Source organism: Accipiter gentilis, chromosome 13 (assembly GCF_929443795.1).
Source record: "Accipiter gentilis chromosome 13, bAccGen1.1, whole genome shotgun sequence".
In the NCBI taxonomy this organism is placed as follows: domain Eukaryota; kingdom Metazoa; phylum Chordata; class Aves; order Accipitriformes; family Accipitridae; genus Astur; species Astur gentilis.
The window spans coordinates 33,423,209-33,437,043 of record NC_064892.1 but is presented as its reverse complement, the minus strand read 5'-3'; the positions used below and the strand labels follow the sequence as shown (position 1 = coordinate 33,437,043).

The 13,835-nt window shown below is 47.4% G+C and overlaps 1 protein-coding gene across 1 annotated transcript; it reads left to right on the top strand.

Moving 5' to 3' along the window:
• The first annotated feature begins 246 nt into the window (after window positions 1-246).
• On the top strand, window positions 247-7,824 carry DLEU7 (deleted in lymphocytic leukemia 7). Its single transcript, XM_049815685.1, has 2 exons — window positions 247-678; window positions 7,618-7,824. Exons 1-2 carry the CDS (start codon window positions 247-249, stop codon window positions 7,822-7,824), a joined length of 639 nt encoding a protein of 212 aa, XP_049671642.1.
• Window positions 7,825-13,835: the final 6,011 nt, after the last annotated feature.

Sequence of the window (13,835 nt, the reverse complement as noted above, 5' to 3'; positions counted from 1 at the left end):
CCCGCTCCCGGCAGGGACCACGGGAGGATTTACACCGCCTGGTGCCAGAGGCTCGGCGGTCCCGAGCCCTGCACCCACCCACCCGTCCCTCCCCGGTGACCCCCAGGTTTCAACCTGCCGATGCCAGCCCCGGGGTGGGCTGGAGAGGCGGGTGGGCTGGGTGGCCACCCACCGCGGGGCCGGAGATAAAAGGGAGGGAAGGGGCCAAATAGGGTTTTAAAGGCTGCGAGGGATGTGGGAACACCGATGGCCGGTCCGACCTCTCTGCTTGTGTCCATCGGGCACCAGGCTGGGGCTCTCCGCACCCTCCGGGCTGCCGCAGCCCCCCATCCTCCCCGCAGCCCCCCGCAGCCTTCCCACACCAAAACCTCCGGCACCGGTGGGTCTGGCCCAGTTTGGCGCAGCCCGGGAGAGGAGACGGAGATGAGCGAGCCTGGTGGGGCTCAGGAGCCGGAGGAAGAGAGAAAAGCCGCAGGGAAAAGCCATAAGGAGGGAGAAGACAGCGGAGACCCGTCTCCTCCCAGCCCAGAGCGGCTGGTGAGGCGTGGGACCCTTCGAGAGACGGCTCTGCGCAGCAAGATGTCCCGACTAGTGGAAGCGACTTCCCGGCTTGTACAGGTAGAAGAGACTCTCCTGCTCCCTCTCCTACAGCAGCATCCTCTTCCTCTCCTCCCAAAAGTAAGTAAGAGAGAGCAGAGGTACACCTACCTCTGGCTTTTGGCAGAAGGGCAGTGGACTGCACCCATAACTGCACGTGCTGGGTCTTGCCATGAGCACTGGAAGAGTTTCATTTACATTAATTTCCAGTTAAGTAATTTAAGCCTACAGCCTGCAAAACAGAAGGCTACTGACAGTTCAGTGTAGCTGCATCACAGGGGTTCGGGGGATAAAAACACTTTTTGGCAGAATGAAGGCTTACTGACATGCTGAGGAGCCTGGAAAGATTATTTAGGGCTTTTTCAGAAGCCAGCGTTGTATGTGTAAATTTCTATAAAGGCACATAAAGTCTTAAATTATAAAGCTATTCTCCAGTTCTAAAAGAGCCGAAAAAGAACACCAGATGCAGAGATGACTGGTACCCTGCAAGTGAAACTTGACTGACCCACAGAGCCCACGGCTGCTCCAGACTGACACACTGTATATCTAACATAGCAGACCCAATGAACGCATACCTGAAAAAATCCTCGATTTTCCTATAAATACGATGGTTACCCCAGGAAGAAATCTGAGAAAAAGCCTAGGTAGGGGCTTGCAATTCATGGGCAGTTCGTATCCAATTTTTAGGACCAAAGGTGCATGCCACAGAAACCCCATTAGTAGCAGACACCAGTTGCTGGGCCAGCTGAGCTAAAACTAGAATCTGCTCTTTTATGCCAATCTTCCCAGCACAGACCAGCACAATGTGGGAAGCTGGGGAATACTGAAGCCAGCAAAGATGTAACCACTTAAAGTCTCATCTGGTGGATGAATATTTGTGAACAAATTTTTACTATGACTTCTGGTTTCTCAGTATCTTGGTGATGAATTTGAGGTATTGCAAGATACTGTTTTCATGTGTGCTAGATCAATGTACTGAGTCCAGCTGGCTTTGTGATTGTTCACAATTTGCTAAAAATCAAATCCAAGCTATCTCAAGTCAAGATACTCATAAACTCAGTCACCAAGAATCAGAAGCAACCTTTGAACATCTGGGTCCAAATATATTCAGTCTCCAGGAATATCCATCTAAGAGTCCACTAGGGATAAATACACCTAGAGGTGGAAGGAGCGATACTGGAAGCTATGCATGACGTAAAAAGAGTGTGTTAAAAATAAAATGAAAATGTTAGACATTATTCTTCAAAAATGAGAGTACAGAGACAGGTTGGACTTCTGCAATACCAATTTTCCAGTAAGACTTCTTCATTGGCTCGTAATTTAAAATAAACAAGGCTAATGACATTTGGGTTTTTTTTACAAACAAATGCTAGCTTGATGAAATACAGCCACTTCAATGAAGGTTTTATTTTATTCCTCTGCTTTCCCAGAACTACTTTAATATCTACTTGTATGAAAGCATGTGTTTAGATACCACTGGGAATACAGTGTACTTTGGATTCTGATTTTCCTATTCTATTTGAAGCTGAGTTAGGTCCTTTTTCCACTGAAAACCCATTATCATGACCTGCTGAGCTCTGGGACTTTCTCCCCCTTCCCTTCTACAATGAGGTTACATAAATTCTGCACTCGCTTTCCTCAGAACCTGCGTCACGGATAACCGACCCCTTTAATTGCGAGTAGTTTCACTGCTGCAGATTTGATTTTGAAATAAATTGGATTCCAAGGGATCCATTTATATTACAACCTGTCCATAAATTCAGATGAACAAGCCCTTAAAAATAAGCTCTAAGCCAATGAGTTGGCCAAAGTCCCTTCAAAATGGCAGCCCTTGGTAACATGTTCCTTCCACTCACTGTTTTTGAAGGAAAGCTCTGGGTTTATGTCTCAGAGACACTCACTCATGCTAGTAGTCAGTATTTGATACTTCTCATTTATTGCTATGGTTATGCCTCTTTCAGTTCCTTCCTGACAGTCCTGACTTTCCTGTTTTCCATTTGGTTTGGGCTTGTTCCTTCTTTTCCTTTTATTGGATTATGTTCTCTGTATTGGTTTATCAGTTGAACGGGTCCAAAAAATCACTCTGTAAAATGGTCCCAAAACAGATACACATAGGCTTGAAGAAAAAAACAGATTGAAGGATTGGAAGGACAACACTGAAATAGCTCATCCCCGGTTGGTACTGGGAACAACGCTTTCTTCTGCGCCCCAGTGCCCGTTAGACAACGCTAGTCCCCAGCAATTAAAAGGTGGGTGTTAATTTCCGATGAAAAGCGACACCCTCACAAGAATTTGAAGCAAATCCTTTGCTAGCGACAGCAAGCGCGTTGCTGCTGATTTTGCCTGCGGCACAGCTGCAAAGAGGCCGCTGGGCCAAAGGGTCTGCGTGAAGGTGGGGAAGGGCAAGGGGCATCTTTGCCCCTGTCCCCGACCCCGGCACCCACCAGCTGTTTACTGCCATCGCACCCACAAGCGAACTCCTCGTGCCTTCTGCCTCCATTAAGACACCCTGTAATAATGTCCGCATTTTCCCTCTCCTGTAATTACACACTGCCAAGGTGAACAGAACGGCCTTTTTTTTTTTCTTTTTTTTTTTTCTTTTAACAGAGATTCTGTATTTTAAGCAGCGATGCGAGTGCATTTGAAAAGGAAAAATACAAGGCACAAAAGCTTCCCGAAATAGCAGCGTGCGTCTTGCCCTGGCCATGCTCAGGTGCAGCTACGCGTTACTCCGGCTTTTTGATAACATCCTGCCTCCCGCGCCGAAGTTACCGAGGGGTCGCGAGGACGATACTAAATCAGAAATGTGTCGCGGATTGGGCTGGGCCAACCTCGACAGCAGCCAGCGGGGAATGGAATATAAATCACGCTAAGAAGTTAAAATAGCCATCCCGTTCGCAAAACAGTCATGGTATTTTCTTTAAGGGGGGAAAGAAAATAGCGTCCTTAAAAGGCGCCAGATTGGCAGGGCGGGATAATAATAAAAAACTTCTGACTGTGCAAGTTTCTCCTGCCCTTGTGCTCCGGTGCGGAGGAGGGCAGTCGGGGCGGCAGCTCCTCGCTCCTGTCCCGCTCCTCAGGAGAAGAGCAGCAAGGGCTGGTGCAGCCAGGCTCGGCACGGCGTTATCCCAGGGCTCTTCACCCGGGGGGATTTGCTCATTTTGGGGGAGGAATATGGAACGGGTGTCTGTTGCTAGATGACATTTCTAATGGTAGCTAATAAGCTTGTTTCCTGGTTGCTGATTTCCTGACACAAATCAGAGGTTGGTTCTCAGCGCCGAAGTGACTCGTTCTTCCTCGTGCGAGAGATCTGAAGACTGATTCATAAATAATGGCTTAGGGGTGACGGAAACGAAATAAATTGCTTTCATTAGAATTCGCATAAAACAGCAGCAGAGTCCCTGCTCGCCACCACGGATTGAACAAATGTGCCAGCACGCACATTTTTCATTTTGCAGCCACTGATATTATGGAGTTGTTCCTGGACCTAATAGCTTTGAATGTTCATTTTTTAAAGTAATTAATATGAAGAGTGATCCTGGAAAAAATTGCCTCACCCTCCATAAAGTTATTTGCAAGCTGTAGGCATCAGTACTCGTTTGTGTGGATATTTTTTAAATACTGACAAATGGACAATTTGAAGTTCTTCAAGTGAGGAATTGCCTCCAAGATCTTTCTGGAAGCTCAGAGGAAATACGCTTAGGCGGTTCCACTTTATTAATATGATAGTGCTGCACTCCACATGCACCTGCACCTGCTGTGTTAGAGAGAGGCTTTGCAGCAGCAAACCGCAGAACGAACTATACTAGGGGCTTGGGGGATTTTTCTTTCCACAGGAATAGTAACTTTACAAGAAATTATTAACAACTCCACCATTCTCGGTGGTATATGTCCTAGGAGATACCTTGCAAATGCAACTGTTTTAGAAAACAGCAGGTGAGAGATGGATGCAGACTTGAGGTGGGGTTTATCTGCCCCACAGCGGTTTCCCAAAGACTGAGCTGCTCAAGCCGTGTTCCCTTTAGGGTCATCAGAGAGAACGAGGCACTCCAGATTCAGTCCATCCTCTAACAGCCACCTAAAATGGGTCAGATAAACTGTTCCTGTTGCTCCCCACTGACCATACGCAGAGCCTCTGGGAAAAAACTCCGGCTTAGACTTTCATGTGCCCACAGGAATCGTTTTCTAAAATGACCATTTTATTCCTCCAGAAGTTGAGCAATCCTGAGAGTTTATACTGGAAAAATAGAAAATAGGTCAGGGGGGGTGGAGGCGCTGGATTCCCAGGAATGGACATCAGGGCTCTGGCCCTCCAGCCCTGACTCCTGTGTTTTGGCCCGCCGATGATGGAGAGCACCCAGCACCTGGGCCAGGGCACCGCCGCTGCCGCTCCGCCTTCAGCGGAAATTTTGTCTACCAGGGCGCATGGAGATTAAGAAAAAAATGTTGAGGGTTGGCAGCAGGCCGGGGTCTAAAACCTGAGCTAAAAAGGCAGCTGTCTGTAAGAGCCAGCTGTAGGAATCTGTTTGATGGGTCAGGTTGGCATCTCAGAGTAAATTAAAAGACGGAAGAAAGCAGTTTGTGTCTTCTCTAAGGAAGTCTTTATAAAAGCGGCCTCTTCATAAACGCAAAGCAACTTGGTGGCTACTACTAATTTTATCTTAAGTTTCAAAATTAAAAGCTGGGCCACCAGAAACACCCTGAAACTTCAGCCTACCACTGAGTGACAACTGTATGAAACAGACCCAGGGCAGTGGAAAATTTTAAGCCATAAATTAGAGAGCCTTGAAACTAGTAGGCCATGCTGTTTTTATTCTGGGGGAGGTTCTTTATGAACTCATCTGTCTAAATGTATGGATCTTGACAAATGAAAGCTGCAGGGATGATCTGCTCCTGTCCTGCAATTGAAAACACTTAAAATCAAATCACTGAAAATATTCCTGTTACCTTCTCTTAAGTGGCAAAGTACCGCAGGAGCTCTTGCTCTCTATCGGTTCAACTCACAAGGGCCCTATTTCCTGAGTTAAAACAGAAAGAATTTTTAGTCTGAAACTTTTTCTTTTCCTTCAGTTAGTTACTGCCCACTTTTACTGAAAAGAGAGAGATAAGTCAAGTTTTTATTCTCTGTCATGTATCCTAAAGCTCCCATGTGCTGGACACCTGCAAAAGCTGGCAAAGCTAGCTTGTTTACTTAGTGCAATTTATTTGACCTTTTAATATATTTGAGTAAGGATTTTATACCTAAGGCAACTTTACAGAACAGATTTGAAAGGTGACCTTCAAAGGAAACATCAAAACCTTTCTGAAAAAGGAAACTTTGGAAATATATGTGAAAAAGGCTGCTTTTCAGCTAACCTCCTGACTCAGGACTCCCTGGATTTTCGGCACAGGGGCGTACCAGAGCAATGAGTTCACCGTACCCACAGCAGACCCACGACCACTACCGTACAACACCTAAGGGCCCGAGGATGGTGTTGGATGGCTAGTTTTGGTATTTCCATAGTGAATGCCTTCTATTTGCTGGGTGGGACAGTCATCCAGCACTGGTTTTGATGTTAACCCACATTTTAATCCTTCAACTGCAAATCGTTTTTGCTGTTACCATTATGAAGCTGGGATTGTCTAGGTGAAATGGAGTTTTTAAAACTGGTTTCTTTGTTGTTTTTAATAACAAAGGTAAAACCCACAATAAGTCTGAACCTTCATGCTTATAAGAATAACATTAAAACTCAATTTCCTCTCAGCTAAAAGCACAGGCTGCTACTAACTAGAAGAGTAAATACATCAAGTGAAGGAGGTGAGAGGTGCCAAAATCGGGTGTGCACCGCATGCTACAGGAGAAGGTTCCCCCGTCCCCTGCAGCTTGTCCTGCAGTGTTCATTGCGCGTGAGACCTCACAAAGGCATAGGCTGTGACCGAGACCTCTCTTGCACATAAATTTGGGGACGACAGAAGCTGATCCTGCTGCCAGAAGATGATGTCTTGTCTTCTTCACCTCCAGATGCTCACTCCCAGCACTCAGATGCTCCTCTCTTTGTGCTGACACCGCCCTCTCCTAGAGGAAACCAGGCTGGGGAACCATTGCAAGTTAAAACTCTGCTTCTACCAGCTGCTCCTACCCCTCTATTAGGGAGAGATTGGAGCAGATGGGGGTAGAGGGGAATGTTTTCTTTTAGTAGTTGTGTAAATGTGCGTAGTAGACGTGCACTCCTTTACAGGTCTCACAAACCTATGCTGGCCCAGCTCAATGGTAGGCAGAAGGTTGCCCCTGCTGTAGGCGAGGTCCTCCACCCAGCAGCGCTACCGGTCCTTAGGGGAAAACTGGCTCCCCTTAGCTTTTTTCTAAACACAGGGGTTTCCACAAGTTGCAACATAAGATGTTGGTTTGGCCGGGTTAAGGAATGCGTTGGCCCTGTGCAGAGCATTTCCCTCGCGGGGGCAGGTGTCAGAGCAGCACTTCTCCTGCTGCGGGCCATGCCACACCTGAGGGACTGGGAATTCTTCACCATTTGTCACAGCGTGCAGCCGGCAGAGCTGTCGAGGTCACCCGCCTCACCGGTGATCCCAGTCAATGTCACAGACGAGGGATGCTGCATGGAAGTGATGCTTCAGCCAGGGTTGCTGCCACAAAGTCCCCTCTGGAGCCACTGGGAGCTCTCCAGAGGCATCTGGATGCAACATTTCCCTGAGGTCCTGTGGGGTAAGGGGAGTTGAATTGTCTGAGGACAGCTACAGAAGGCCTGTCTGGTAGAAACAGAATTAAAAAACAATACATTGCTGATGCCTGGGGAAGAAAGTGCCCCTTAAAAGTGAGTCGGTGGAACTGGTACCCAAGGCTTCTTGCCAAGACAGCTTGCAGCAGTATTTAATGGTTACACTACATGTATCTCAGAACTGAAGATGTTTTCCACTAAATCAGAGATGAACATTCATGATTAGGGAGTTTCCACCTAGAAAATCGTACCTAGAAAACTTGGGGAGCACAATTTTTCACTCACTTCTTTTTGCTTTTGCTTTTAGGATAGCGTTGAGTTTAGAAACATCTGTAGTCATATGGCTTTACAAAGAGAGGGGCAAGAATTTGAGAGAGACTTACATGAAGCCCACCAGTGTTTGAAGACCATCATTGAGAAACTCATTTGTTCATTGGCAGTTTTCCCCTCAGATTCGTATATCCCGGTCCGATCTGCTCTGAGACAAATCCTGCAAAATCTCCTGGCAGTGTGAAATAGCAGGCTGCTTGGCCGAGGAACGAGTAAGGCCTATGAGCTGTAATGGTCCTATAAAAATAACAGGTTACTTGAAAGGTGAATCCTGGAGATTTTACTGTAGCAAGAGTTCCTGCTGACTTTACATCAGTGAAGACGTCCCAGTGGAGATGGTGTTCCTGCAAAGTACTGAATAGCCTTCTCATACCACGCTCATACCAAAGTCATGTTAATGGGAGCTGGGAACATCTCCAGAAGTTGCTCTGGAGGAACAGGAATTCATCCTTAAATAATATTCTCAAAATGAATACAGAAAGGTGGAGGCTGAGAAGACAACCATCAGAAATCTCTCTTCTCATCACAGCTCAGGAAAATGTCTTTTCAAATAATGCTTTATGAAGTAGACACTTGAGAGAGACAGAGAAAATACCATGCTTAACTATGGACTCTTTCATGAGAAGGTATACAGCCTGATTATGCTGTGAATAAGACAGCCTGCTAAATCTTTACTGCTTTTTACCATAATAAGCCAACAAACCAATGGAAAGGTGAAGGTGCAGTATCTTCCGCTGAGAAAAGAGAAAAAAAAAAAAGAAGAAAAATATGTGGGACCAGTGGGATCAATCACTTTAAAGCAATAAAAGGTCTTGTAGATGATCCAGTGGAGGTGAATGGAAAGCAAAGCAAGAGAGGCATTAACACCATGAAGCAAAGGTATTTATAAACTGAGGTGAAACATTTGTGAAGATTGCTTTGCAGGGCTTTCTCAGCCCCCGTGACTGTGCAGCAGACAGCATAAAACTCCGCTCTTCTACTGCCAAATCAGGAGGGTTTATGAAGTCACTTACTTCTGTCAAACAGCTGCAGCTGTAATGCTGAGAAGAGGCATTCCCCCCCTCTTTTTGCAATAAGATTTAATGTCTGTGTGATTGCTGAGCAGGAATAACGGCTTGTAAAACTTTTTTTTTTTTTCTCTTTTTTCAAAGGGATAAATTAAGCTCCTTTTAACAGTGATTTGGGTAGTAGGTGAGGGAATTTTGTAGACCATGAGATAGAAAAGTATCTCTTTCCATTGGCTGGAGGAGTGAATTTCCACATGTGATTTTTTTTCTCTCTTTTTTTTTTCTTCTTTTTTTTTATATGTGATCGTGAACATCATCAGCTGAATACTTTCCGAGTGTGGTTCCATACTCTGATTGATTTGCCATATTTTATGTTCACACTTTAAATGTTACACTGGTATCATTCTCACAGCTATAACTAAGGCTACCTCAATACACTTATTCACTGGTTCTTAGTGTGAATGCAGACAACTGCCCTGGGTTGAAATTTTGCATGGGATGTCTCAGCTTAGAATTAATTTAGAAATGAGAAAAAAACCCCCACAGAGGTCAGGCCAGCACCAGACATCTCCTGTCTTTTTCTTTTATGTGTGACTCCCTCCCTCAAGGGAAGAGGGAAAAAGGCTCCGCTGGGAGCAGAACACGCTGGCGTTTGCCAAAATGTTGTGATCTCCAGGGCAACGCTGAGCATAACAGCAGGCAGCACGCAAACAGAGGGGATGCACACAAAGGTGTTACACGCATCCCCACACAGGTACTAGTGAGGGTGTAGCTACTGTCATTGGCACCACCCTTCCCAGCGAAGGGACGGGGGCCTGAAGAAGCCCTGAGAAATGAGTCTTTTGGCTATTTTTCTAATGTTATCCCCTCGGAGGAGAGATACGTGGGCAGCGGAGAGGCCAGGGGAGGAAACCTGGGTGAAGGCAGCTGCAGCCCTGAGGTCCCCCCAGCTTTGCAGAGCTCATATCAGTGCCATCGCCTTCCCCCACTTTGGTGTGACAGCCACCCACCGCAGCCCAGACCCCTCTCGCCCCGGCTGCGAGGGGCTGCGTCTTTATTTCCAACCATTTAGGCAGGTCACTCCCTGGCTTTCTATGGCTGTTTCTATCAGTTCACTCAATCTGCTCTCACACACGAGCGCCCTATTACAAGGTCCGTGTTCCAGTTCCTTCAGCAGGGCATTAGTCCCAAGCACAAACGGTTTTATCTCCAGTTTCATTAAAAAGTCATTTAAAAGAAAAACTTCCCAGAGGACTCTCTACACCCCTCACTTGCATCCAGCTCAGTGCACTGAAATCCTGGTCTGAAGATCAATAGCAAGATCCCGTTGACTTCACCAGGGCCAGAATCTGAGCTATGCTCTCCAGGTCAAAGCTCACATCATCAGTGTTGCTGACAGGGTTGGCATCATGAAGGCTCTGAAAAAAAAACCCAACCCCAACAGGCTGATTTCAATCTCTTTCCCTAGTCACATGCATGTGCGCACAAAACTAATGACCAAGTACAGGGGAATGAAAGCATTTGGCAAGTAATTTTCTCTTCAAGCTTCTAAGAAAATAGCAAGCGCTACAGATTAAAAGTACATTACATCTCAAAAAATACTCCCGCCACAGTCCCACAAATTGGACAGGTTCCCTTCTGGATAGCTCTAGGCCTGCAGAGATCCCTAGCAAGTAAGAAACACAAGACCCAGAGACTTAGGGGAAATTTAGGCCTCCTGAATATGACCCTTCATGTTTTTTTTACAAGAATTAGCATTTATGCTGAAAATTTCCAGAACTCTTTCTTTCTCAAACATTCCCACTTCAAATGAATATTTTGATTCAAGATCGTTTAAAAAGAAAACATTATTAAATTCTTTGAAATTCTGGCTAGAAATTTAAGAATCCCTTGGGAAACTTCATCTTGCATCGGACTATACAGCACAGGTTTTCAATCCCTCTCCTTGTCCTCGAGATGACGGTGCAACAGAATGGGAGGGCAATGGGTTCTCAGGCCCTGAGTCTGCAAGCACCTTGGGTATGGTTTCATGACTCAAAGTGCTCACATTACTGTGGTTTAATAAGTTACCACCCATCAGCTGAGCTGCGGCAACTGCCCGGGCACATACAATTAGCTCACCCTCACTGCAAAATGTGCAACTCACCCCCTTTCAGGAGATGGGTGCAGCTGCACATTTATATCAAATTACCCCTTGGCATGTTTGAGGCTCAAGGCCCCGTTTCATCATACCTCAATCGAGATGAAGCGTGGTAGAAGATATGAGCATCCGACGTGCCCCTGGGGTGGGAATTCACAGCTCGCCCGGCCCTGTGGCCTCAGCGGGCTGGTGGACCCCCGCCACGGCGAGCAGCCCTTGAGCTGGGGTGCGAGCTGCTCTCTGCAGTGTGTTGTGTTTGCTGCACAGCAGACGAAAACCAGAGCATCGGAGAGAATCGCCTGAAATGTCCCTTCCCGCCTCCGACATGGGCGGCAAGGATGGTGCAAGGGAACCTGCCGCCCCGAAGCAGCTGCCCTGGCTCAGCAGTGGCTATGTCACCAGCTCGTGCGTCACTCGTACTGCTGCCGCACCTAAAAAAGCTGACTTTTTTTATGCTAAGATACTCCACTTTGGGTTCAGATGGAGAACGAACACTGTTTGCACCTCTGTGATTTCATATACCCACCCCAACATCCTGCTCCGGAGCATCTGTGTTTCAGAGCTTTCCATATGCATCTTCTCTTTTCTGTTGTGCTTCCCAGATAACACCACCCAATTTAGCACAACTGCTGTGCATATGATCCACAAAATCAGCCTGTTCGTCTGGGTTATGTATCTATATCTTCTGCCACCAGGCATTTGATGAAACAGCTTCCTCCTCCTTACCAGTGCTTTTGGGCTTTGATGACTCAAATCCTTACTCCCGTGAGCAGCCCTCGATTGAACACGTACTCTCGTTTCAACTGGGTCTTCCTACAGCAGCATCTAAAGGATCAGGATGTTCCCCACCAGCATCCCAAAGAAGCCCTGAGCATGAATGTATCAACGATTCTATCTGATAAGAGTATTTTCCTATTATCCTTGGCACATGAGGCTCAGGTTAACAAATGGGGTAAAGTAGTGCAGGAAAATAGAAAATGTATATAGTAACACAGTAAACATGTACACACGCACCCTTTTAATTGAGTGTGTAGAACTACTGGAATTTTATTTCCAAAATCTAAATATCGATGAAATTTCAAGACTGAAAAAATAAATTAGAAAAAAAATTAATGATTTCTCAGTAAATATTTTTTCCTAGATAAATTTCATGCTAACAGCCCTGCATTTTATTTTAGCTGCTTGAAATAGTTTGAGATTTAAATTGGAAAACAAGTCTGGAACACTTTTTTCCAGAAGGTGTTAGTTTTTGCTTTGACCAGTCCTATCATCTAGGTAACCTTTTTATATCCCCGTAATAAATGTCATCTGTCACTTACCTTTGAGCACTGCACCTGCGCTCGTGAATCCCCATTCTGGGACTGCTTTAGCCTTCCAAACTGCTGACCAGCTTCAAACAAGCACAGCGGCTTGTTTGTCAAACATTGAAGTGCGTTTCCTTCACAGCCAACTCCAAATACTTGGTCCTAGATCGATGCCAGGCTCAATGTGCAATATCTGATGGACAACCACAGCTAGAAATTGAGTATTTTTAACAACTTTAAGCTGAGTGTCCCATTGCTTAGAAGTAACAGTCACTTTGAGCCTATCCAGACAATTCAGAGGTTGCTAAATTTGTGTTTAGTTATGTGCAAATTTGCATGTGCTACAAATATATCATGCAAAGCATCCAAAGCTCCTCTAGGAAAACTCATTTTATAATTGCACCCTGCCACAGCATGTTCTGGTTTCTCTTAGCTTTTTTTGTGGCCACTACAGAAAGACAGCATGCAAAAAGCGCCATTACAATAGCGGCATCAAGCAAGCAATGGGAAGAAAAGTTGTGAGAGTCAAGTTTTCCTGCCAGCCCTTCGATTCACTCCCTTTTGCAGAAGCACAATGTGAAAGTTTTTAATTCCATGATTACAAACTCCTCATCTGAAGGCTCCTGCTCCACTGCGTGCACAGAACGGACAGCGTTCCCCCAACGAGCAGCGATGTGATATTTAGCTCAGCACGCGGCTCGGAGTTTGCTGCCCGCTGCTCTGCGTCAGGGAGGCGGTGGGAGGCATTGCTGTTTTGCAGAGGAGGAGTTGCGGCACGCAGGGACGACAGCCGAGAGCTGCCAACCGTTTGGTGGGCCCAGCCGGAGAGCACCTCAGCTGCCAGAATGCTTGGTGCCTCCCGTAGTCCTCGCTGAGCCCCCGTAGTCCTCGCTGAGCCCCCGTAGTCCTCCCTGAGCCCCCGTGGTCCTCGCTGAGCCCCCGTGGTCATTGCTGAGCCCCCGTGGTCCTTGCTGAGCCCCCGTGGTCCTCACTGAGCTCCCGTAGTCCTTGCTGATCTCCCGTGGTCCTTGCTGAGCCCCCGTGGTCCTTGCTGAGCCCCTGTGGTCCTCACCGAGCTCCCGTGGTCCTTGCTGATCTCCTGTGGTCCTCGCTGAGCTCCTGTGGTCCTCACTGAGCTCCCGTGGTCCTCACTGAGCCCCTGTGGTCCTCGCTGAGCCCCCGTGGTCCTTGCTGAGCTCCCGTAGTCCTTGCTGATCTCCCGTGGTCCTCGCTGAGCTCCCGTGGTCCTTGCTGAGCTCCCATAGTCCTCACTGAGCCCCTGTGGTCCTCGCTGAGCCCCCGTGGTCCTTGCTGAGCCCCTGTGGTCCTCACTGAGCTCCCGTCATCCTTGCTGATCTCCTGTGGTCCTTGCTGATCTCCCATGGTCCTCGCCGAGCCGCCATGGTCCTTGCTGAGCCCCTGTGGTCCTCACCGAGCTCCCGTCATCCTTGCCGATCTCCTGCGGTCCTTGCTGATCTCCCATGGCCTTCGCCGAGCCCCCATGGTTCTTGCCGAGCCCCCATGGTCCTCACTGAGCCCCTGTGGTCCTCGCTGAGCCCCCGTGGTCCTTGCTGAGCCCCTGTGGTCCTCGCTGAGCCCCTGTGGTCCTTGCTGAGCTCCCGTCATCCTTGCTGATCTCCTGTGGTCCTTGCTGATCTCCCATGGCCTTTGCCGAGCCCCCATGGTCCTCGCCGAGCCGCCATGGTCCTTGCTGAGCCCCCATGGTCCTCACTGAGCCCCCGTG

Excerpts from the sequence above, each read along its gene's own strand:
- DLEU7 (XM_049815685.1), top strand. The coding sequence starts at position 247 with ATGGCCGGTCCGACCTCTCTGCTTGTGTCCATCGGGCACCAGGCTGGG. Across the intron at positions 679-7,617 it reads CTCTTCCTCTCCTCCCAAAA|GATAGCGTTGAGTTTAGAAA; the intron begins GTAAGTAAGAGA and ends TTTTGCTTTTAG.